This window comes from Falco rusticolus, chromosome 6, assembly GCF_015220075.1.
Source record: "Falco rusticolus isolate bFalRus1 chromosome 6, bFalRus1.pri, whole genome shotgun sequence".
NCBI classification, from domain to species: Eukaryota; Metazoa; Chordata; class Aves; order Falconiformes; family Falconidae; genus Falco; species Falco rusticolus.
Window position 1 is genome coordinate 64264476 of NC_051192.1, and position 26341 is coordinate 64290816.

The window sequence follows — 26341 nt, forward strand, 5'->3', positions numbered from 1 at the left end:
CCAGAGCTCCATAATTAAAAGCAAAGTTTGACAGATTCCCTTCTCTATAGTAGCTGGGGCTACATGGTTTTGATTTTCATAGGGGAACACAACATCAACTCCAAATACTATAAAAACTATCTCTTGGGCACTTTCCCCCTGCCACAGCTCCTGTTGGCATGAGTCCTACAAAAGAGCGGCTGCATTGGAAACTGCATCTGTCTGTGCCCAGGCCAAGAGCTGTCAAGGCAAATGCCTACCATAACAATCTCTCCTTTGTCAGTCACAGGGATCCCATGAGAAAGCACCAACCAGCCTAGGAATTTGGTGCAAGGTAGTGTTAGCCAAGCCTGAAAGACAAGAAATAAGGGTCAGACTTTATTTAGATTGACTGTATAAAACCGGAACCAACAGCTCCATTCTGCCAATAAGCTTCTAAAATTCTGTGGTGGCACAGGTTGTCTTAGCAAAGACAGACAAAATTCACCTCTTAACCCTTTCTACTCTCTGCACTTCCTGGCTCAGTTAGTACTTACCAGTTTGGACAGATTAATCTCATCACACAAGAAATAATTAGAAAGAAAAGCAATTGGTTTCCAAGCCTGAAAAAAAAAGTCACTGCACATTTTACTATCATCTTACATAGCTGCAGCCTCCGTGGCCCAGAGCTTCAGAAGAACACAGTCTGAAGGATTGCAGGTTGTATCCAGCACAAGGTTCAGGGACTTCTTACATACAAATCCAACAGTGAACTACAACAGCTTTCCAAGCACTTAGCAAAGCACTTCTAGAAACCACACCAGGAAAACACATAACAAAACCACACACAAAGCCCACTGCTTTGAGCACAGTCAGTATGTAGGCAGAGCATTTTAATAAATGTGATGAACTACCAGGGAAGAGAAGGAATTTAGAACACAGCAACTGGGAGAAGTCCTACTGTCACTTCAAGCTACTTGCCATTTTCAGATTTATCCAGTAGTTTTATTTCTGAAAGAGAAATCTCCAGCTCAGTTCCTTTCCAAAGAATATTCAGAAAACTTACATCCTCAAAATGAAGTATGTCGATTTTTAACATAACACCTGTCCTTCATTACCAAATCTAAATAAAGGCAGCCTGAAATGGGTGTGTAGCCAAACACACACATAAGATTCTGGTCTTCCTTATTCACCTTAAGCTTTAAACAACATGCTATTCAAGAAGACTTGTAATTATTCAAGCATGCATTAGCCTTTGGAACTTCTAAAAATGAGCATATAATTCCTGCAACATTCTAATCTTCTACTCTGATTGCCATTTACAGTGATGTGATATGGAAAAAGTATCTGCCACACTTTTAGAAAAACCCAAAACGGTAGTTAAAGGAAGGGCCAAACAACTCAGGCAACCTTTACTTGAACAAGCTCAGATATACATGCACTGCAACATTCCAGGCTACTGTTTAGTTACTCAGCCAACAGTTGCATCGCCAAAAAGAGGTTCCCTCCTCCCTTCTTGCACATCCTCCTCACTTTAACCTTCCCCTCCTACTTGCTGCTTTGCCACAAAACCTGCTTGAAAATCAGCAAATCTTGACAAAATTAAGTTATTGCCCTCCTCCCACTTTCCCTTGACATTTAAGAAGAAAAAAAAGTGACAAAATCTATTTTCCTTATGGTGTATCTGCTTGTAAAATAAGAAAACGGGCTTCCTGGAGCTGATCAGAAGGACCACTGGATGCATTAGTTTGTTAACCTGAACACCACAAATTATTGCTCATTGTCTAAGTACTGTGAAAGGCAGAAAAGTAACTTGTACATTGCTAACAAATACTGCCTGGACACATGACCTGCCTTGGGCTGGACACTGCAACAGATCCGCCACCTTCTCTAATGGTGGGGAGGGCAATTTACTGGTTTGAAGAGCTGCAGCCATTCACCTTTCCTATTAGATCTTCAGCCAGTGGTTCTAGTTACACCTCTCACTCTCTAAATGGGAGGAAGAGAACAAAAAAACAAGAAAAAAGGAAGCAAAATAAAGTTAGTAGAAGATACTTTCTTGTCAAGGCAGCTAAGATGCTCAGACTCTTCTCGTCCTGTCGGGGTATGGTTAGTTTAAGCTGTCTGCAAACTCCTTTCCTACCCCAGATGTTTTCCAGCTCTTCTGCCAGCCCTTCTTTCTTAACACAAAACTTGTCCTGGCCAGCGCTCTCAGTCATTGCATCAGCTTCAGCCAACAGGCACCTCCTGACCTCCTTCCTCCTAAAATCCCACCCTTGCCAGCACCTCACTTGGCACTTTTGCTGACCGCTCTGGCTGGGGCCCTCTCTCCCACTTCTTTTCAAAGGCAGAAGGGATCCCGAGGAAAAAATGCCTTTTTAACAGTGGCATTTGTGCCTCTTCCTCTTTGCTCCTGGGTGCTCTGCTCGCTGGCAGCCACAAAAAAAAAAAAAAAAACCACACAGTTATCCTCTCCAGAGGGATCTACCTCCCCACAGAGTTGCCTCCTATTCCAAGCCTCCCACTCCTTACCCAAACCGGAAATTTCAGTTCTCCTCTCTGACATTTCCTTGGAGATATGCAGCTACCAGGTTAAGCTCTGCACAGAGCCAAACAAACCTCTTACCTCCCCTCCCACACAAGGCTTTCCCAAGAGGCTCTTCCCTGATGAGCCACCATCCTGCCAGTCCCCCAGCCTGCAGGCTGAGTACATTCAACAAGAACCTATATGTCTAAGCCCTGTAGAAAGAATATGCATTACATACATAACATGCAGTCCTTTCCTTTTGATGTCAGATAGCTAAAATACTCATCCAGGCAGTCAAAATCCTCCTCTTTCTTGGGCTTCAATCAACAAAATTTGACTTTGAGAAATACTTCTGAAGGGAGGTAAGCAATGGTTATCTCCCCTGCATGCTTCCTTGCCATTTTAACCCCTTTTTTTGCTATTTAATTCATGTTAAAAAACCACCAAACTCCATAACTTTAATAACCTTCTCAACCTGTTTCTCTTGATCATTTTTTACTAGTGTTTAAAAGCCAGCTGCCTACTTCTTATCACCAGTGACATTGCCCTCCATCACCAACACAGCAATCTATCTCAGAGATGGACCTGACACATCACTCCATCTTTGGACACTTGTCTTTGTATGAGATGAAGTCTACCCTAAAATTATCTAGATAGGGATCCAATAATTAAAAATAAAACAAATGCAGGAAAAAAAATAAAGCAAAAACAAAAGCTGCTCATGCCCTACCCTTTCCACATTAAATCACTACCAGGATATTTTTCACCACTAATAATCCTTGTGGCCCTTTTTTCTACACCTCCTGCAGGTTTTCAAAAGTCTTTTTAAAGACATGACAACTAGAACCAGATACAGAATTTGAGTATTACTATCATTAATGCTGTACAAAGAGAAAAATGTTTTATTTTACAAATTACATCAGCCAAGGATCAAATTAGCCCATGGTGCACTGGTAAAGTTCTGTAACGAGCCTGATCTCTAGTATTTTTGCAGAGTTGCTGCTTTCCAGGATACAGTCTTCCCATGCTATGGACGCCCAGAACACTTGTCACAGAGATCTGACTGCATTCTGCCACACCCTGCATACCTACCACCTTTGAGTTTTACTCAAAAGTGAAGAAATCATTGTGACTCCTTACTTATTAAAAATCTTGGAATGAGACTCGTAAACAGCATAATTTGCTGCTTTTTTTTTTTTTTTTTAAGGCTTCTGCCTTACAAATGTTAAATGGTGTCTTGTCTAGAACCAGTCCTGGAACATCTTGATTCCCAGTTCATTTCTCACAACGATCTACTTGTTTATATTTTGCAGCCTGCTGCTGGCTCCATTCATCTAGCACGCTTTTTGCTGACATGCTGTAATGGTTTTCCCAACAAGCAAGCTCCATTGTTCAGAGCCACAAGCTGACAGGCAGGATTAGGAAACCTGTGTCAGGCTCAGCACAGGACCAGTGACAGATGAGGAAAGAAAGCCTGTAGGATCTACTCTGTTTTTGTGTGTGACAGCCCATGGTTCGTCTGTTTTTTGTGTCAGCCAGGAGTAGCTAGGAGGCATGAATGGCCATGAAACTCATCTCCTTCCACCTCATCCTGTCAGAGCTGATGACGCAGCTCACAGCCCAGCAGCCACAGGGTCCAAGGGCAAAAGCAAAAGGACGCATGGGAAAGTGCATGACATTTGAGAGGTTATATGCACAACAAGTAATTTCAGCTTTGGATTCTCACCTTTACTTATGGCAGTGACAACATGTGATTATGTAAAATGTTATGTCCCCACCAGCCTCCTTAGCCTTGTCAGGACACTGCATGAAATGCAGTCCTACACTGTCACCCCTACAGAAAGAGGTAAGAACCACAAGGAGAAAGATGAGATCCCTCAGCAGCGATGGCTCCCACATCAGCCAGGGACACAACGCACTTGTCACAGGGAAATTCTGCTGTGCAAGGTACTTACATGCCACAACCAAACTGAAGCCATGTGATCCCTGTGCCAGGGCAGAACTTAACGTGTTCGGTTTAGCAAAGAGAGAAGCACATACGAGCTTTAGTAAAGCTCCTCTTTAGTAAAGCTCCTCGCTGTTCAGCGCCAGCCAAACTCGGCTGTCGCTCAAGCCAGGTCAAATTCCCAAGGACTCCCTGGGGCAGAGTCTGAGGCTACCCACCTGCCACAGTCCTTCCCCTCCCTCCGGTTTACATATCCACATCATTTTCTCTTGGCAAATGTTATTCAGGTTACCACTGCTGAACAGTTATTAGTCTGACTGGATCATGACAATAAGATGCTTTTTATCAGGTCAGATGTGGAGAGCTTTGTAAAGGCTTTTTACAGAAGGCAGCTACAGGATTTCATGAAGACAGAAAAGCTTAAAGCATGGTGATAAAAGGTATTTTAATAGATCCATTCACACTAACACAGGAGATACTGTGTGCTGAAAACAGGAAAATAAATTACATTTCTAATGTGATAGGCCAGAAGATTTAATTACTAGCTTTGCTTTGAACCTGACAGCTATTACTACTCTAACTCCTGGATGCACTTGCAAAAGCAGCCTTGTCATTTCAGATTTGTAAGAAGACATGGTCTTAACTTGGATTAACTACCAGGTTTATCATAATATGTAAAATAGAAAAGCACATACAATTAAGCTTTCATGAGAAGACAACTCCTGACACACACACCTGCTCATTAAAAAGTTGGGATGAAAAAACATCTTCCCTATATTTATTTTTCCCTCCAATGAAGAACACTCAGTCAAAACCTACTGTTAAATACAAAACGATGATTTCATTATGTTATCTTACTGGAGAAGGTTCTGTAATCCTTCCATACGATCTTCAAATGCAGCAAAGCTGACAAAATACTGTACCAATTCCTATAAAAAGGGATATGTAGGCATGTCACACCACTTTGAACAGTCTTAATATCGTGTAGGAAAAATGCTTTTTCCATATGGCTTGCTAGTGTAGTTTAAGAAGAAATATTAAAATAATTTGACTATGACTTGGATGGACATTTCAAGTAGTGTAAAAATTCAAACTTTAGAAAATTTGTATCCAACCCTCACACATGTATGAGAATATGAATCTATGTTTTAACACCTCCATTTGCAAATATTTTTGAATGCTATTGTTCACTTAAAGTACCAGGAAGAAATTTAACAAGAGTCTAAGGGCAGGCTCAGCCTGACCTAGAATTCCACACAGATTTAACCTGACCTCATTCTGACAGTCAATCACAAAGGAACCAGAAAAGTTGCTGCTCATCTCAGATACTTTGTACATTTTAAAGTATTTGCCTGGAAAAAGGGTAGTTTGATGTCAAGTGGTGTATTTATTTTTAATGAAGGAAATTTTCATTTGAAATGCCCTAGATTCACATTTCTGCAGTCCTGAAGCACCTACATTCCCCCTTGAAACTTGAGCACACCACAGGACAACTCCTTTCAGGCCACAAAACATCAGCACAACAGTCGACAAGAGGTACAACTGCACTTTGTTTAGTCCACAGCCAGATGGACAGACTTGACAATGGTTCCATAAGGGCTGACTGGCAGTGAGCTACACAGCCAAAACAAAAGCAAAATAGGAGGCATGGAGAAACTGATGCAATGGCCTTATCCCAAAGCATACACTCCCTATATGCCCAGAACTTTGTGGTACTCTTCCCTGCACCTGCCGGGTTAGAGCTGTACTGTGACCGTCAGTGCTCTTCCCCTGTATTTTGTGTTGTATCAGCACATTTACCAAAAGGCACTGTATCAGTTAAGAGAGAACTACGGTTCTTTGATGGAAAAAGGAATTAGATATGCCATTTATCCTCAGTTCTCTGCCCCAAGTTTCCCATGTAGCCTCAAAACCATGCCACTACACACACAGCAGAACACTGGGAGAGTGCATAAAGATGGGAATGATCTAAACGAGATTTGTCAGGAAGGAGAGTACAGCTCTGTATACAGGATACACAGCCCCTTCTCTGTGTACTCATTTATAGCGTGGCATGCAATGCTGTAATTCATAACACCACAGTCGTCAATGGCCCCCATTCAGCCCAGTTGCCTCCATGGCAAACACCAGACAATCCTCTGAGAAAGTTCTGGAATAGCTCACATCTTCCTAGTCATACAGTACCGCTCACTCATTTACAGACACACCAAGTTTTTACACACTAAGAGTTCATACACTTTTAAGATGTACCATCATGTGCCCAATGCTCTTGTTTTGAGGCAGATTGCCCTGAAGCCACGCTCTGCACTTGCATGCTTTGCATACATGGTACTTCCCCAGAACAGATGACATCTGCCAGAGCATACTGTACTGAGAAGAAAACCACTGTATTTACGTTATTGTTTTCTGATGAACTCAAATCTTATTTTCTTTGACAGTTCCATTACATTACTTTAACATCCATAGGAAGCATCAACATTCAAGAACAGCAAGTATTTTTGGAAGCAATTTATGCAAAGTATCCCCGTTTCAAAATATCCTCATTTCCTTGTTTCAGCGTACTGAATGGCTGCTGAGTAGGACGAAAAAAATGAAACCGGAGGAGGTTTTTTGTATTATTATTATTATGAAAAGTAACTGTTGTTTTAGAGAAATACAACAGAATATCCAGAAAAAAGTTCTTGGGCAAATCAGGAAATTTTTCTGACCCTTGCAGACTTCCCATCACTGTAGGTATATATTAGTTTTAAATGGCAAGTGCCAGCTCGATTAAAGAAAGTCAATTTGGCAATTAGACTCCCTAAGCATATAATGAACCAATCACAGAAGATACTGCTACCATGAAGCCCTCTTAAGCATTTACAAATGCATTCAAAACACGAGGTACTTGTATCTGATGTATGTATTCAAAAATGTTCCTATTAGGTATGAGCACCTTATGTCTTCCAATTTATTTCTTATTATCAATTTACAGCATTTACCATTTTCAAGTACTAGAGTTCTGCATATTTTCACTGAATGGAAGCAATCAAAGCTCTGAATGAATGTCTGGAAGGGATCTGGCTGAGGAACCTCTGATTTTCTCCCACTCAAGCACTAGAACATCTGGACCACAGACATGAAGACTTTGGCTAACGTGCAACACCTAAGCTCAGGTCTACAGCTTCTATAAAGAGCATTTCCGACATGTCTTGGAAGACCTGTTGCTGATGGTCAGACACCAGCCTCTTGCAACCTTTCAGCAACTTTCAAGAGTACAGATACCTTCTGCTTCCCAGTCACCACCTACAAATACCTGCTTAGAGACAGGCTGTTCACTCAGCTTCACGTAGTTCTCAGTACGTCCTTTAAGTTGCTCTCTTATCAGACAAGCACTGACCCCACAGCCTTTCTTGCTATGTGCTGGTCTTCTCCTTCCCCTCCTGGAAGGCAGGGGAGCAGCCTGCTACCAGAAGGAACGGGCCATTTTGACTCGGTAGCACTTTTACACGGGCCTTGCAGTAATGCAGGCAGTTAGGCCAGACAATTGCTTCAGAAACAGCAGCCCTAAGTTGCACTTCACTTAAAGGTTATTTTTTTTGCTTGATTCAGGCCCTCTCCTACAATTAACTTTTTAGTATAACTGGCAAACATTAAACAGGAAAAAACACCCCACAAAGTCCATAAAGCATTTATCAGAAATCTTTAAATCAGTAAAGATCTAGACCTTGCCATAACCTGACAAATTTCTACTGTCTTTCATTTAAGCCTACTTCTCTTTAATTTCCTTGACTGTAAAGATTTAGAGGGTTTGGGTTTTTTTTTTTTTGAGAACAAGAATTTCCTCCCTTTCACATCAAACTCTAGATACCATGAATTCTTCAAAACCTCCATAACCACTAGGGCTGGACAATTCCCATGTCACCCATGTTAAGGGAATCATATGAAAGCTCCCTTGGTACTGAGATGACAAGTGGATTTTTATGTTGGTTGAAGTGACTTTGATATGACACCCACATATTGCTTTACCCTGGCACTCTCCAAGTTGTAATTTAGTAACACTCAGTCCAGTGTGGCACAAAAACTGTTTTGTTGGAGGTTTTTTGGTAGGGTAGAAGATGGGGGGGACATAAATAGCACCCTTTTTACCATCTTCCACAGTTAAAGATCAGAATTGGTTGATGCCATAGCAAGAAATATAGCTATTTCAATGAAAAGAACAGTTCAGTCTCAAGGGGTAAGAAATGAAGCTGTATGAGAAAAGATACCAAGGTGAGAGGAAAAAGCAGAGATCCTGAATGACCCTGCTGTCCTTCCAGTGATCCCTCCTGAAGCTGCCACTAGCAGCAGCATTGCCTGCCAGGAAAACGGTACATCGCTATTATTAGCACAACGAGGGGACACAATGGTTTGACTCTTCCTTATATTGGCAACTATCTTGCATCACCTCATCCAAAAGCAGCAATTCCCATTATAAAGTAACAAAGACAGACCTGTGTTGGTCTGGAGACCAGTACGCTACAGTTGTAGAGGAGAGGAAAACAAAACCAAAGTAAAGAAATCCCAGAAAACCCATGCAGACCTTTCAGACAAGAGAAAGCAAAACAGATCTTCCCAAGAAAGAGCAGCCCCTGAAAGCACATTTACCAGTAACGATAATAAAGCTTCGCAGCAGTAATCTAAATTGAAAGTCAGGGAACACAGTCATAAACATTGCATTTCATTCAAGTCTGTGAACTTCAGCAGTTTAAGGAGCTAATGGAAATATGAAATGACTGGTGAAAATACTTAGTGCTGACAGTTTGCTACGGAGACTATCACTGGATTTACGAGTAGTCTATTGATTTGACATAACTTTATTTTAAACTAAATATCTAACTTGAACTGAACCTAGAACTACATTGCTGCTCCCTCTGAAGTGAGATTTTTCAACGGATATGTCAACCTGGAACAAAAGATGAAAGAGCAGTGGGTTATCACCAGCCTAACGTCTCTTTGCAGATGCAAAGGGGACACTAAAACAAGCAAGAACTATACATTTCACCCTCAAAAACAGTCACTGGTAAAACATTTGAGAATGTATTTTCAGACATAAATCCACACAAAGTACATGCCCAACACTGCTGCTCCAGCAGGACATCACATTGTGGAAGAAAGGAGATAAATATGGGAGGTTACACATTCTGAACACCACACCACAGATGATGCCCAGTGATGGCAGCAACTGGATGCAAGCCAAGCTCCGGCAGCACTTGCTCAGGCAAGCAGCAGAGGTGAGAAACTGAAGCAGAGTTAAGGATGAACTCGCACTGTGGGTAACAGCTCCCTCAGAGCACCCAAAGTGCAGGGCACAACTGAGCAGACATACAGAAGCCAACAACAGCATGGACAGGTGCCAGGGCCAGCAGCACTCTTTAGCACAAGCCCTGCACAGCACACATGCTCCTATCATAACCTTTCCAGGGCCAGGGACCATCGCATCACAAGAAAAATGAACGAGCTTGGAACCTTGAGATAAACTTACACCCTGCAGCTGAGTACAAATGGATGAAAATCCATGAACATAAAAGGCTTTTTACCTGATTACCATCGGAGCTGCATGTGAGATAACACACCCTGCACCCTTAGGAAGTGGTTGGCATCAACACATGTAGCAACTTCAAAGCTGACCGCTGTGTTGTGCTTGACAAACAGCCTTTACAGATTTCACTTGTCTGTGCTTCATAGGAAGAGTTGCCTGGTCTGTTTTACCTGCAGGTTACCAGAGGCACAAAGACCACAACGCCAGCTTGGTCTCAGGAGCAAGCCAGAGCCCAGCAGGCTCCAAGTCATGGTCCTGAGGGTCAGCTGAGACCAAACCTCAAGATGCAATGAGCACCAACAGCTCACCTGAGCTGCCATGTGCATCCTGCAGCTGTGACTGTGGTTATCCTACCTCTCTCAGCTTCAGCTAGTGAAACCTGGTGATAGTCACTCCATCTCTGTTAGAAAGCTACACACACACAACTAGGAAACAGCAACTGACAAGCACAACCTAGCAACTTAAAAGTAGAGAGAAATGTCATCTGCAAACCTTTCAAAATCTAAGATGTCAACAAATACCAGAAGTACAAAGAGCATCACGAAAAAAATTTGAAAGCTTCTTTTGACATTTAATCATGGACTGTCTCTCCACAAATCCAACATCTTAAAACATATCCTCGACACGTACATTTGGTCAGCACTTTTGCCACAAAAGTCAAGACAGATACAAAGTAATGCACAGTTATTCTAAAGAAAGTAGGCGTATGTGTTTTCTTCTCTAGCCTCCAAATGCATGACAAGAAATGCATTATACATGAAGGAAGATGATGGCACAACATTAATCAAATCAGCACGAAGACACAAACAGAAGACCAAAAGATGTATTCAACATATCAGTGTGCAAAAGCAATCAGCTAATTGAAAGGGTCACAAAGGGTATGTTTATGCAAAAAAAACACACAGGAGAAATACAGAAATAAGACTGAACTGTTTCAGTTTGTGTCCTACTAAGTAACACGCTCTGTTCAGGGAACAATCTTTATACCAAACAACTACAAGAATCCTAAAAATTTCTGGGTGTCTAAAGAATTGCTATTACATGACAAAACTAGCAAAAGGATAAAGAGAAAAGTTAAAGTAATTATTTTAACAAAAGGGAATTCACATAAGCAGAACACTATTATAATGTATGAAGAACAGTATTAGGATATGTTTAACAAAAAAACAAAGAGCCTTTCCTTTCTTATCATGCACTTTCTGCAGTATTATAAAGCACCAGCAACAGGCTGCACAACAACAGGTCTGCCACCCTTTGTGCATACCAACTACCTGCAACAGGAGGAGGCTATCCCTAATCTGCATTGCTTGACAAAATGAGAGCTTCATTATCAGCACACCCAAATCTGAAGAGGATGCTCAAGGGCAAGGTGGTGAGAAAAAGACAGACACCAGAAGTTATAATAACAAGTGCTTCAGGAAAACCACTGTGGGTGGGACAGCATGTGATCACTGTCGACAACTCTGCCAGATCTGCCCTCAGACAGACATTGTTTAGGGAAATTCAAGTGTAAAAATATATTTTATATATGTAACAGTATATAACTTTATTATATATACACACATATATAACTACCTATAAGAGGAAATTAATATCCGTGACATGAGTAAGTCCACACACAGCTTCCTCTCTACAGATCCTCACCAGCAGTAAAACATGAAACAGACCATCTGGTAAAAAGCAATAGCAGAAATAATAAACATAGGAAGAAACTGATCATGTAACAGATTGTGGTGGGCCAATAAAGGATTGTTGCCTTAATCTATTTTGCTAAATTCATCTTCATATTCCTCACTAGCTAGCTAAGAGCTCTCCACAAGGGCTGGATGCATACAACAGTTGTCAGGTATTACCCAATTTCTGTACTGTGTATGCCCCATTTCCTAGCAGCTGGAGCTGAGGCAAAGGCAGGTCAGCTGGAACTTTCTCCTAGAGCCACAGTGGTAACTTTCACAGATTGCAGTCCCAGTGGAGTTTTATGGTAACAGGAATTAACCCCAGTACTCCAGAAACAGAACGGTCAGTAACATTTCCAAGTGAAAGTCAAGAGTAAATACAACAACTCCAAAACTTTGCAACCTAGCTAGCTGCTCACAAGCAAAGTAGTGATCACAGCAAAGTTGAACATACGTGGTGGAAGAAAAAAAAAAAAACAAAACATAAAAATGCTTGAACCTGGTAAGTCAGAATCTGTTATTTTCCAGACAACCTTGAAGGCCCATCTTCACTCTCAAGTATTTCAGATGATCCTTTGGATATCATATGGTACAAAAAGGAAATATTAAGTAATCTTTAGTCCCTTTCTTCAATTATAAGCCATTTCCATACAGGACAAATAGGATATAGTTTTATTAAACTATCATAGTGGTACATAGAGGATAACAGCAAAGTATTTTAATGCAACAATCTACCACTTGCTCTTCTTCGAATGAAAATATGAAAGTGATGCTGTAAGAAGGAAATAACATTGGCTTGCCAAGGCTAGAACCATCTGACGAAATAGTTTTATTTACTGTGAGGGGAAAAGGTATCAGATACATCAGTTCACTTTCTCTGTTCCTCATTTTCTTCAGCCTTTTTGAGAAATGACACTTAGGGTGTCACCACCAGCAAACAATTCAAGCTACTTGAAAACCCATTTTGTACTAGCATTGCCAGCTCCAGTATTCACTGATTGCATATGCAGAAAAACTGTAAGCATTTCTGATCTGATTATGAAATAGAAAAATCATTTCCATTGCTTTGCAGCAGGCAGCCAGAGGAGCAAGTGTATTTTCAACAGCTCCTCCCAGCCATCAGAAGTGAAAAATAGAAATTATCATTATGATCTTTTTGTCTGATCTCCTTCAAAAGGTCAGGGAAAGATGAGTATTATGAGCTCATTTCTGCAAAGGAGAATAGAAAAGGATCCCATCTTATAAAAAGAACAGCTGACCACAGCCTAAGTTAGACAGCAGAATTGCTAAACCATTCAAACTGAGTGGTGGGTTGGTTTGTAATTGTTTTCCATTTCCTTTTTGTAACTCAAGATACAGAAAAGAACACAGTTAAAAGCAAGTCTCCTAATCAAACCATAGACTACTAAGTCAACTGCCTAACTATTAATACTACTCCACAGGAAACAGTGACAAATATAACAGGTTCCGTCTCCCCTGCTACATCAGGTCTCCAGGAGAGAAAGAGTCTACGTGCACAGATCAAGCTGTGGGATCATCAGAGTTATTTTTCCCCTGAATCAGCAAACAACTGAGAGGGCAAACAACAGTTTTCTGCCAGCCTATGAGAGCATTCTTTGAAATGCAGCAGATATACTGAAGCCATTCATACCCCCAGGACGGCACTGCAGCCAGAACTCATAGTTAGGACAGCAGCCTTGTCCTCTGGCTTAACTGAAAGTTGTCACAAGTTATAAAAAAAAACCCACAGAAGATGTGACAAAGACTTGGAATGCAGTACTGGAATAAAACCAAACACGTTAGATAGAAACAAAAACAGTTAAGTAAATATATAGTCTTTTTTTTTTTTTTTCAAAGAAATACTATTGCCTAAAAATACTGAAATATGCAAAATCCAGACTGTAAGTGAAGGTAAGTTATAATACTGTGCTTCAAGGGCAAAAGCCTGCAGTAACTGCTTGCAAAGACAAACACATGATTTGATTAGCAGCTGCTAGAATGGGAATCAGGGTGATTTAGAAAGGAGGGGAAATCAACCTTTTGTTTTATCTAAAGGATGGCTCATTCCAAGCAGTTATATCAGGCCAAAACTTCCGTTATTGTACTCTTATTTCAGTCACAGATGGTTTCTCCCCCTCATGAACAATATACAGATTGCACAAGAGGATAATGAGACATGATGGCCAGGAAAAGGGTAAAAGAATTCATCCGGGGAGGAGGTGGGGAGAGGGGCAGGGGGAGAAATACGGTCTTTTTCAAGTAGGTCCTAAGCAAAAGCAAAGCTTTTCCCACCACTGCTCTTTCCTCACTTGATCTGGCTTCTGTTGGATACTTCGTAAACTTAAAGCCAAGTCAGTCTGACTGACACCCTAACATTACCAGGAGACAGGTCACTCAGAACCTTCCACACTGTAAGTCCCATCTAAGCATAAACAAAGCAGTTTCTTTGAAGGCACAAACCTGCTGCTCAGCACACTGCATCCCCACACAACCTTCTCCCACCCCTTCACCTCACACCTACATGGGAAGCAGACATACAAGCAAACAGCAGGGCCATCAATCAGGCACCAATCCTGGTGCCACCTCCCCGAAGCACTCTGCCCAAGAATGCCACAACTTCAGCTGTGCCCACTCCTGGGTCAGCGCTGATAAGCCAACGCGAAGCGAAGCCATCCATCTCACAATGTAAACAGCCGTTTGGCTACACGGGGAGCAATATAAACAAACGGATCTATTTATAAGTCATCATTCATTCTTGTTGTAGAACACAGAATACTATGTTCCAGGACAGAAATGACAGTATTTCTAAGAAAACAATAGAAATTCAGGCAGATTGCTTCTTCTTCAAGTGTCCTGCCCCGCTGACACTCCTAGGTTTTTAGAAGCAATAAAATCCAAGCCATACAGCGTTGGATTCTGCAATTTAAAGGGTCACTAGGGATCCGGGGAGGGGGGGCATGGGGGAACCGATCGTCATACACACGGTTTCTTCCAACACCTCCAAGTCAATGGTAGCATCTGTACAGCTGGGGGGGAGGGGGGGAAGACACACACCGACAAAACAAACCATACATGCATCAAGAAAGAGCAATCTACTCCTGCTTGTTCCGCGCCTGCAGCCCACAGCAGCGCTTCCACCCCAGCTGCACGGCTCACCTGCAGCCCGGGCTGCGGGCGGCGGTGCGCGCCCCTCCATCAGGCACCGCCACCCCCCGGCGCTGCCCGGCCCCGCGAAGCTTCAGCCCATTATGGAGCCGCCGGGCGAGAGGCACGCGAACCTCGGCGCCCGGTGCGTTACGTGCCCGCCAACACGGGCCGGCGGCAGCGCCCGAGCCCCTCGGGCAGCCCCGGCCCCGCTCCGCGACCGAGCGCCCCCGCCCCGCGGGCAGCCGGCAGCCCCCGGGCGCAGGGACGCCCCCGCCCTCAGCGCGCCCCGCGGGAGCCGCGCAGCCCGCCGCGAGCGCCCGCAGCCCTTTACGTAAGGGGACTCGGGTGCCGGCGCGGCCCCGCCCCCCGCCGCCCCACCGGGGAGCGCGGACACCCCCGCGCTCCCGCACACCCCCCGCGCCCGGCACGCCTTACCCTGCCGCTCCAGCCTCTGCCGGCATGGGGCGGCCCGCGGAAGGTGCGCGGCGCCCCGCGCTATCCCACGGAGCTGCGGCAGGGCGCCGCCGCCCCGGGCATGGTCTCCACCCCCCGCGGCGCCGTCAGCCGCGGAGCCGGAGTGTGCGCGGCGGGCGCGGCGCCCGGGCTTTTCTCCGGCGGGAGCGGAGGCGGGCGGGGTGAGGGCGGGCGGGGGCGGGCGCGCCCACAGCCAGGCGGGCGCCATTAACCGCTGCGCTGCCGCCGCCCGCTTTGAAGCGGCCGCCCCGCTCCGCCGCGCCAGGCACAGCGGCGCCCCCTGGCGGCCGCGGGAGGCGCCTCCCGGCCCGGCGGGCGCGGGGATCCCGGGGTTTCCCGCTTGGCAGCGCCGGGCGTTCCCGCGCCGGTCCGAGCAGCGGCGCGGCCTCCCTGGGCGGGCCGTGCCGTGCCGTGCCGTGCCGTGCCGTGCCGCGCCGCGCCGCCGTTTTTCCTTTTTTTTTTTTTTTTTTTTAATTTAAGGAATCGCATCTCAGGTTGGCGCGGCGGCCCGCGGGCCAGCAGGTCGCCCAGCGGCAGGAGAGAAGCAATGGGGCTCGGTGTTACAAGGGAAAGCCGAAGGGTTTGCCTTGTTGCAAGGAAACGAGGAAGGGGAATGCAAGGAAGCGGCGGACATGGCTGTTTTGCAAGGGCTGTTTAGCAAAAGCAGCTGCTTCCGTGTTGCGGGGTCGATGCGCGGAGCATGGACCGGCTTCCTTCTGTAACGCGCGGAGACACAAAAGAAAAATCCCCGAGCCGGGGGGTGCCCGGGGCTGCCGGGCCCATTCCCTGCAGGCACCTTGCGCCCCCGGCCCAGCCGCAGCCCCCGCGGGCTCCGCACAGCATCCTGCTGCCGCGCTGCTCCAGGCACCCCCGCTCCGCCGCAACGCGTAGAGAAAAAGCTGGCAAACACGAGGGGGGAGGGGGGGAGCGAAGTCTCCCATCACACACAACGAATTTCTGTGAAAAGCTCAATTTCAGGCTGCCTAGTGCAAGAGTTGATGCTGCAGCCCCAACACGGGAGATGAGCTTAAGCCGCCTCTTGTCTCTGCTCCTCTAAGTTGCCTAGCCGTTCAATCTTTCTTTACCATACACAGCAGATAATCTTTTTTTTTTTTTTTTCTCCTTACATATTTATGGATAGCTGTGTCTCTCGTAATGGCTGTCATCTGAAGAGCAGAAGCTATTTTAACTGTCTTCTCCCCGCACAGCCCAGTCCACTCAAGCTTGCAATAAATCCTTCTCATGGCAAGGAGAATCAGCGCTATTGTTCTCCGTTTGGGGCTAGATGCTGCCCTTGGCACCGTGCAAGCAGCCCCCTGCGCTGAACACAGCCTGCATCCAGAATTACAGCTCTCCTGTGAATGCAGACACACATCAACTTGCATGTGACTTGTGAATGCAGTCACAAATTCTGCTAGTATGGACCTGGGTTATATTTTAAAAAAAAAAAAAGTACAGGCAAATTAAGAAAATAGAAACATTTATTGAAATGTGCAACATCCTTGTGAAATATTTAGCACTAATTATGTCAGAGCATCATTTAAAAACTCATCGTTTTTAACATTCAAAGATATTATCAGTCTTTACACTGAAAAAGAGGACATCTTAAATAGCATCTTAAGTGACAGTTTTACTCATTATCCAAGGCATATTCATAATTTTAACTGAGGTCATTCTTGCAAATGCTCATTCTCTACAAATTTTACTGATACAAACAGCTGCATGATGCTAGTAAACTGCAGTGGAAGTTCTCTCCCAGTTCAGCATCTTTAGCAAGTGCTTAGCTGCAGTACTGTGAAATTACACAGGAAAATACAATTAAGCATATCTGTGTTTACGGGACTTAAATCCTGAGTATTCAGGGTCACGATGTACATGTAATCTCTAAGCCTGGGAATAACTCTGTTGAATTCATTATTATTTTTCAAGTCCCATGCTGCAGGTTAGGCCCAACTACAGAATAAATGCCTAAAGTCCCTTTTTGGTACCATGTGAACTGTGTTTATAGATTAAATAAAATAAACTAGGCTAATCAATCTGTAGGCAAAAAAAAATTTTTTTGAGACTTTACACAACAATGAATTTTGCGTATAAAAATACCAATGACTGTCCGTCAAACTGTGTTATGTCCAATTCTTATTTCCAACACACATGGACTGGCATTTCCTTTGGAAAAAGAGTACCACACAGAGCAGAAACTTTTTCTTAATTACTTATGGGATCAAGAGGCAATGTGAAATCCTCAAGATTTTATGAAGATAAGAAATTAGATTTTTTTGATATAAGCCATCTTCAATGTCTTTGCATTATTGACTCGATTTTCACATTTTCAGCTCCAGTTTGTTTATCCTACAGCTTCCTCCATAGGCACAGAGGGTCTCATGCAGCAAAAGAATAGCCATTTACAGAGCAAAATGCAAAGCAAAGAATGGCAGGATTTCTGAATCTGAATGGGAGTTTGTGTACCTCGCATCTGTCTGCTGTGATACAGCTGGCATTTTCTGCAGAAGCAGCAAGCTGGTAGATTTACCATTACACTGACGCACTAAATCTTTCCCCATGCTGGGACTGAGCCAGCAGCAAAGGAAAATGCTTCTTTTCTACCATGCAGTGGGGATGCTAAGGAAGAGGTTGGATTTAACATCTGAGCAATGGGAATGCAGAGGAAGTCAAGCCCCAGTTACATAAATTTGCACTGCCCATAGTTGCTACTCAGGCAAAACTCCAACTGAGGTCAGCGAAACAGCTGCCAAAAGACTGTGGGGTTAATGTGTGTGGGCCACATTCTAAATGTCACTTAGTAGTAATACAAGAAAAAGAAAGACCTGAAATGTTACAGTCTAGGAAGTGTTGTGATTGCAAAATGCAAAATACAAAGAGACAAAAGAGCACCACTGAGACAATATATTTACAGTTAGGATAGTAGAAATGGAAACAAAAGGAATCATAAATGGAAACATTTTCGCAGTGTATTCAGAGATGCACCTTCCTTTATGCAGAAGCAGCGGCTCCTACTTAAGCACTTTCCCCTTCAACTTTGAAGTGCATTAGATAAATGCAAAACATTTCTCTTTAAAACCTCTCTAAAAAAAATCAACTAGCATTATCAGAAAAGTGAAAGGAGCCATAATTTTCTCTACGTGGAACATTCAGTGCATGCTGCCTTCCAAATGCTGCAAACATTTAAATGTGTCAGACAATCCAGGCATTGAGTCCAATGGACAGGACAAGTAAGTAGCACCAGCTCACTTCTGCTCTGTGCAGTGCTTATCCCTGTGCCTTTCATACAGAGCTTTGTCGGGGGGGGGTGGGGGTGGGGTGGGGGGGAGACTAGTTAAATTTGGAAAACTGCAATTACAAAGCCCTACCAATTGCCAGAAAACCAAGACTGAGGACAGCATATTAGATTATGGCTTTGGCAGGTGTTTTTGACCTTTTCCCTATTTTATGTTGATGCTGCCAGCTCTTACAATCAGACTGCTATCACAAAACTCAGCTAGTTTCACCTGCATGTTCATAACCAGCAAGCAAGAATGATTTGGAGCCAAGCAAGCTTTAAACAAGGTTACATGATATATGAACTTTGTTGTTCGTAATCCTAAGGCTTAGCAAAATAAAAAGTATGCGAGTAACACAGTCAGTATACAACAGAAGATACCCATTAGGTGTGCTACATAGTGCACATAAGTGCTACATAGAGCAAATAAGAAGTTGCTCATCATTGGGTAAAATGCACTTTTATGTTATAATATTCTTTTGTGACTAAAAATGTGTTTCCACAGAAAATTACATCCCACATTTTTGCAAATACTGCGTGTCCGTATGGAGGAGAGGGACAAGAACAACAGATGATTTTAGGATTAAGTCCTAAAGAATGAAAATTGCTGATTTTTTTCATCTTGATTTCCTTTTAAATATAATATTACAGACAATGATTCCTAGATTCTGACCCTCTGTTACCCCAAAAAAACTCCAGGGCTGCTTCCAAAGGCCTGTCATCTGGCTGTCTTGTGATCTAGTGAAGAACTGCAAGCCAGCTTTCCATGTGAACGAGGCACAATACCTTCCTGGTAAGTTTACATTTACCCATAATTACAGCTGTTGATAATGAATTAGAGATTAGGGTGGTTTTCCATTTGTTTTCTGGCATGTACACTTATGTATTATCTTAAAACTCTTTCTTGTTCGACATTATACTAACGCTTTGCCCACTTAAGTCCTTCATACAATGGTTGATTGTTGAAAGTTGATTTCAGAGATCTATTTACGTGAAAACTCTGAAGGTACTTAGTAATGTTCAACCAAAAAATAGACAAAAACATAATCTTCATCCTAAAACCATTTAACACATTCACATATAGAGTTATATTGAACATCAGCTTGCATAATACACCAAGTGTAGTCAAAAACTTTAGATACATACATACAGACCCATTTTCTTTACATAATGCACCTGCCCTGACTCAGTATATTGAGTTACCAGTCCAGTTTCATGTCTGCTTTACTCCACACATACTTTCCTCCTCTTTTTAGGAACATCTTCTCATCAAATCCACTGAATTTTATAGCTGCTTCTACGCCAATATCTAGGATAGACTTGGAAGGCTCTTTCCGTCCATTTCTACAGTTCAGAAAACGCATCTGGAATATCAGTAGATTAAGATGTTAGAAAGTCAATTTGTAAAAGCTTAATTTTCATATAGAGTTAAACAAATGGCACTGCGATCCCACAAACACCTATGTAAGTGCATGAACAGTTTCACTCTATTCCTTAGAAGGCTCAGAAGCTCACAGTTAAACAGTGACACATCCTAGCAGGAACAAAGTCATGCCATAATTCCTGAGGATTAAATGTTTGCTCTTCAGTCACATGTAAGATAAGTAAGCTCTTTGAAACCTAACTTTCAGGACAAGTTCTGTATTTTTAAATTAAATAAAAAAAGCAAAGATGTCCTGCAAAGATACACATCTGCACTTTAATATTTGTGATGCAGTGATTATACATGCAACCTAACGGCAACTTCCTCTTAGACCATAAAAGTTCTCAGTATGTTTGAAGGGAAGAAATTGCATCTATTCCTTGTACTACATTGTAAAATTATGTTATAGAATGCACAGTAAATTTAATTTGTTATCAACATTTTATACATACATATATTAGCATACAAATACCAAATATCAACCAAAGACTTACATATTCATCCAGAATGAGGTATGAATCCCTCATCTGTAATAGATCAAAAGAAAAAACTAAATCAATAAACAAACCAAAATTCCATAGTGAAAAATCAAGGACAAAAAAATCAACTATTTTTTTTTAAAGCCTGATCCAAATCTTTGAAACAGGTAATATCTTACTGATGTTTCAGTGAGCTTAGATCAAATTCACAGAAATAAATGACAGGATTGCTAGCATGACTTAGTGTATGAATAAGCCAGTAATTCTTGGAATATGAGTTCTCAAGTGTCTAACTGAAATGTGGGTGCACAGCTGGATAAAGGTGTTTTAAATAATATCCAAATCTTCTATTAACTTCCACACTAGCAGAATGTACACTATTTTGTATACTGGAATGATTATGTATTTTTCCAAACAAATTACAAGACTGTTTAAGCTGGTGTGTTTAATTATCATTTCAGCAAATAAAAGTGTTCTACCAGCTCAAAAAGTTCTCAGATCTGCACCAAGAAATAGGCCAACAGTTGAAATAAGACAAGTTTGCTCAGCTAACCAGGCACCTCCTACACGATCCTTTGGGTAGCTGGAGCTTGCTACTGTGCAGAACGGGAAATCTGTTTGATCAGTTTGGTGTCCATCTTTCCCACAGGTTTAACAGAAATCAGAAAGTGTCTTCTAGAACCAAACCTGCTGAGGGAAACCTACTGGGTTTTTTTTGTAGGACTTATTACATGGAAAAAATGCAGAAACCGTTACAGGTTCTCATCTAAACACCTTCTCTTATGAAAGCTGTCTCCCACTGAATGTTTGAAATGCTAGACGTGTGTGTCTTACATAGTACAGGCAACCCAGTCTGCTCACTTGAGCTCTCCGTACATTAAGGAATAAACTGTAAATGCAGAGTCTTAATCTGTGGAACACGAGATGAGAGATTTAAGGCATTCCTGAACTTGGTTCAGCCTAGCATCTCCTCACTCAATTCATAAACTTTCTCAACAGTGAGTCTTCTAACTCTCCTCATGCCATGTATAGGGTCTGCAGGCATCTTACAAAATGTCCTGAGCTCCACCCTTTGACACTAAAGTCCTTTACTGCAGCTAACATAAGCTGGATGGCAGCTCACCAAGCTGACTGCTGGGCTCTGCAGTAGCACAAGGAGTCTCCTTGTGAATAAAGAGCCCAAACGTGCAGTTCAAAGAGGTTCAGACAGACAATGTTAAAAATGTGACTTTACTGTGGGAGGGAGTACCCAGTAAGATGTGTCACGGCAAGAATACTACTTCTTGTTCTCAATACCCAATATAATGCTGACTGGGATGTGTTACTTCATGTAGGTCGATGACACCGCCATAGTGTAACATCACAGTGAATCTGTATTAGGAAACTAAGCTTACAGTATAAAGTGTGTTTACATTAACATTCAACCTTTTCAGATGTTATGCCTTGGTGGGGAAGAGCTATTAAATTCTGAAAGGCTTAATTATTTTTAGAGTTCACTATTCAGCTGTGGAAATCCCAGTTTCTCCTGTTTCTGTGCTGATACTTTGTACATCCATGTCACTGAACAGAAGCCCACATGATGCTGTGAGCGGACTCCCACTGGTTTCCACAGGAATGGGATTGATGAGTTATTACTCTTCTAATTAACAACTCTGTGCCCAGTAAAATCCTTAAAGAGTATTAAAACCCAGTTGCTGACAGAGTTGTACTGTACCTTTTCTAAGCCAATACTAATAGGAAAAGTATTAAGTGCCATGAAAGCTTCTAGTTCCTTTCCATCTTTCCAACTGTATTTGAAAATAAGGTTTTAAAAGGACAAGTTCAATTTTACCTTCTGATTAGATTCAGGTACCAAACAGGAGACATCTTTGTGGCGATCTAGGAATCGTTCAAAGTCTTCATCGCTGATAACAAATTTCTCTGCTTGTCTCAGGGCATCATCACCACTGTTCTCCCCCTCAATTATCAAGCACTGGAATACCTGAAGACAAAAGACACCTGGTTAAGAATTTATGTTTTCATTTGCCTTGAGGATAAGAGACTGTTATCATGACAAAAACTTTCAGCTGTCTCAGTAGCAATGTCTTTAATTTCTGTCAGTGAAGCCACACTGACACAAATTGTGGCAAGTGAATACTACACAAAGGGCATGGTGCAGATTTATTTTTAGCAAATTAACATTACATAGTTCTAAATGTAATTATACAGTCATGGTTATTGATCAGGTTTCCACAGAATTCTTAACTGCCCTGGTCTTAATAAGGGCACAGATAATCAAAGTTCAAATAAACTTTTGATTGAACCTCAAATAGTATGGCTGTTGTAAATGCCAGTAAGTACTATGTACCATGCAGATTATCAAGTCAGTTTTTATTCTTAAAGATTTTAACCTAACTGGTGACTGTAAGTTTAACTAGCCTCGGATGGTCACAGAAAAAAATAGGGATGACTCCCCACAAAAAAAATTTAACAGTTTGTCTACTTAACAGCCTCCTTCTAAAAGCCGAGTCCTCAAATACATTCAGCATAGGCTTTGAGGGTAAAAAAGGCACCTTTGCCATCAGCATGCTCTGTAACACCAGTAAGAAAGCAGGCCAGGAAGCTTGATAAAGTATTAAAATTTGTGTCATATTTTCCTTACAATCCTTCAGTAAGACCAAGTTTTTACTTACAGTGATTTTTTTTTTTCCCCAGGAAATCATGTGGGTATACCACTTTCCATGAAGCAATTAGTGAGAAATTATTCCACAAGTTCTCCCATATTTATGTCACATTATGTCTACCCATTTTCAAACTGATAACATATTTAATAAACTTCTAGCAGAAAATATCATAATATATGCATGCTAATCACTAATACGCTATAGCAGAACACTAATGCCTAATGTACACTTCTATATTGCTAGCAATATATTAATTGTAATGTATCATTGTACACTAAGTTTTCCTCCTTTTCTCTACATGATAGATTTTCAAATGTTAAAAACCTTCCATCTTATTTTGAATATCACAAAACCCCTAGATCTACATATGCTGAAATGCTCGTTTCCTGTAAATATCACAGCCAGGAAGATGCTTGACGTATTGGGCTCCATTTAAGTGCAGAAAGAGACAGAACTGTCTTCAGCACCACGTAACACTGGTAAGAAGTCTGCTAACATGAACACAAGCTGGAGCTGGAGATATGACTGAGGTCATTAGAGGTTCAGACAACTCCAGGACTTCACTTCATTATTACTTTTCTCTGAAAAGTAAACCTATGGTATACATCAATTTCTTACCTTCCAGCGCACAGGGTTGAGTGCCTTGATCTGCTCATTCATATCTTCCTCAACATTAAATCTGTTGATCACTGAATTTATTTTGAAAGCAACAGCATACTCTCGGCACCACTGTCTCAGTTTATGCAGGTTTTCCACATGGTTCTTTTTTCCTTGACCACGGCCGATTAACACATTGACATCCTCATCAAAACTATCACATGAAATTGCTAAAATGTCTAAATATTCACCTGAAAACAAGTTTAAAAAATGGATTAATATTCACTCTCTCACAGAAAGCTGTCAGGACTCTGCCCACTTTCACTTCCTTGTGATCTGTCATGAAGTGCCATGTAAATATATAGTTCTACGGAGTCATCACTTGAACCACAAAAGCCACAGCAGCAGCACCAAAACATCTTGTTTGTGTGTCTGTGTGTCCCCAGAATTGTGGACACAGTCTGAGCTATTATTTTATTATACTATTACACCAAAGAGGCAATAGTACAAACTGCCTATGGTTACAATATATAATTAACAATATTTCACCGGTATTTATGTTTGGTTTGTGTTTACTGTAACTGAAGCGCTAACAAACCATCTCTCACTTGCACCAAAACCCATCTTTCAGTCAGGCTGCCCCAAGGAGGCTCCCGAGCCCTGCCAGTGCTCCTGTGCGCAGTGGTTTTTCCTTACCGTACTTCTTGAACCACCGTTCTCTAATCAGGCTGCCATTGCTAACGATGCTGACACTCGGCAGCTTCAAGTCCTGCTTGCAAAACTGGACCAGTTCGCCTACAAATTCGCCTCGGTCCTGAAGAAACGGTTCTCCTCCCGAGAAATTTATTTTCTCCATTCCTAGAAAAGGACCAGAGAAAGACGCTGTGAACCTCTGCCTGCCCACTGCCCGCCCCTTCCACAGGCTGCCAGTGCCCGACGGCAGCGCTATGGAGAGGGGGACACACCCGGGACAATTTCGACGCCCCTTGGTCCCGCTGGGAGGCGGGCGCCGCGCATCCCGCGGCCCCCCGGGACTCACCCGCCTCCTTGAGCATCGCCAGCCCCCGCTTGGCCTCCTCCAGGGGCAGCACGAAGGAGGTCTTGGCCGTGTGGAAGCAGAAGCCGCACTTGTAGTTGCACTGCCGGGTGAAGTGGTAGTTGACGCTGGTGGGCGTCGGGGACGCGTCGTCCCACTCCGGCTCCCGCTCCCGCCGGGAGCCCAGCGGGGCGGTGGGGCTGGGGGCCGAGACCCTCCGCCAGCCGGGCAGGGGCAGGGGCAGGGAGAGGGGCGCCAGGCTCCAGCACAGCGCGCCCAGCCGCCCGCGCAGCGCCGCCAGCACCGTCCGCGCCACCGCCAGTGGCAGACGGACCAGTACGCTCAGATGCATGGCTCGGCTCGGCTCGGCTCGGCTCGGCTCAGACGCGCCGCCGTTCACTTGCACCCGACGGGATGCGCTGCAGTTCAGTTGGACCCCGCGGGGCTCGGTTCGACTGGTGTCGATCCGACTGAACTCGGCCCGGCTCCGCTCGGCAGGATGCGCTGCCGTTCACTTGCACCCGGCGGGATGCGCTGCTGTTCACTTGGACCTGGCTGGGCTCGGTCCGGCTGGACTGAGCTGGGCTCGGCTCGGCTTGGCTCGGCTCTCAAGCTGCAGCCAGGCGCCCGGCGCTCCGCACTTAAGAGTGCGGCGGCGCCCTCCCTCTCCGCCCCGCCGCGCCGTGCCGGAGCGCGGAGAAGCGCTGGGTTTCGCTTTCCGTTCTCGCAGAAGGGAAACTTGGCACCGAGCCGCCGGTGCCGGCTGGCGGCTTCCTTCACCCCCCCACCCCGCCACAGCCCCGCTTCTCGGCCCGGCGGGGCCACCGCGAAGCCCCGCTGGCTGCCCGCAGCCGGCACCTGGGGTGAGCAGCTCTAGGGGTGAGCAGGTGGCACAGCTGAGCACTCCCCGCACACCGCTTTTGATGAGCGTGAGCTCGGTGGCTTCAGTTCTTCTGGTCACAACCGCTGTGGCTCGTGAAGCGGGGGGAAAGCTGAGCTTGTGCAACTGTGCTGCATCCTGCGGCATCCTCCTCAGACACAGCCACGAGCTCCTGGAAGTTTAAACGGGTTTGCATTGCAGAGCAGTCCAGGTTAGGGAGCCTGAGAACTTCAGATTCATGAAAAGAAAATGTTTGAAGGTTCTTTAAGTCTTGGTCCCCAATACTGCCTAAAGCACCGCGAGCAAAGTTACTGCACCAAGCTGAATATACAGTTAGCCTTTACAGGAGGAAAAGTTGGCAGCTGCCTGAGCTGACATGGGCGAGAGAGATGGCTGCCCCCTCATGTGGACACCAGGACAGATCAGTACCAAGCTGCCAGTTGTCATATTCCTCAGTTCCTTGTTGGCACAACAGCTACTGCTGGAGAAGGAGCACCTCCATCATAGCACCAGTTGCTATCTGCAGTCCTCCAGGTCCTACACGGCTTTCAGCCTCACACTGCCTTCAGTCAGTCTCCTCATTCTTGCGTGCGCGGTTTAGCGTTGCCACTGCTGCCAAGGTACGGAGCCATACTCGGATCTCAGCACCTACCAACTGCATGTTGGCTACAGCAGGCTTAAACTGGAGCTTCACTCGCT

General features: G+C 43.9%; 2 protein-coding genes across 5 annotated transcripts in view; both read right to left on the minus strand.

The window, feature by feature from the left end:
* The window catches only part of RNF144A (ring finger protein 144A), a 67441-nt gene extending 52041 nt beyond the window's left edge, over positions 1 to 15400 (minus strand). For 2 of the 4 annotated variants that reach the window (XM_037391852.1, XM_037391851.1), the window contains exons 1-2: positions 15249 to 15400; positions 240 to 329 (exon numbers count right to left, since the gene is read on the minus strand). The gene's annotated coding sequence lies outside the window, so the exon portion shown is untranslated. The remainder of the gene's footprint in view (positions 1 to 239; positions 330 to 15248) is intronic. The other 2 variants (XM_037391850.1, XM_037391853.1) reach the window with 1 other exon arrangement.
* A 3580-nt stretch (positions 15401 to 18980) lies between these two features.
* RSAD2 (radical S-adenosyl methionine domain containing 2) lies at positions 18981 to 25389 on the minus strand. The gene is made up of 6 exons (XM_037392379.1): positions 24766 to 25389; positions 24423 to 24584; positions 23748 to 23977; positions 22298 to 22447; positions 20482 to 20514; positions 18981 to 19928 (listed from the first exon to the last, which is right to left on the minus strand). Exons 1-6 carry the CDS (start codon positions 25112 to 25114, stop codon positions 19764 to 19766), a joined length of 1089 nt encoding a protein of 362 aa, XP_037248276.1. The 5' UTR covers positions 25115 to 25389; the 3' UTR covers positions 18981 to 19763.
* Positions 25390 to 26341: the final 952 nt, after the last annotated feature.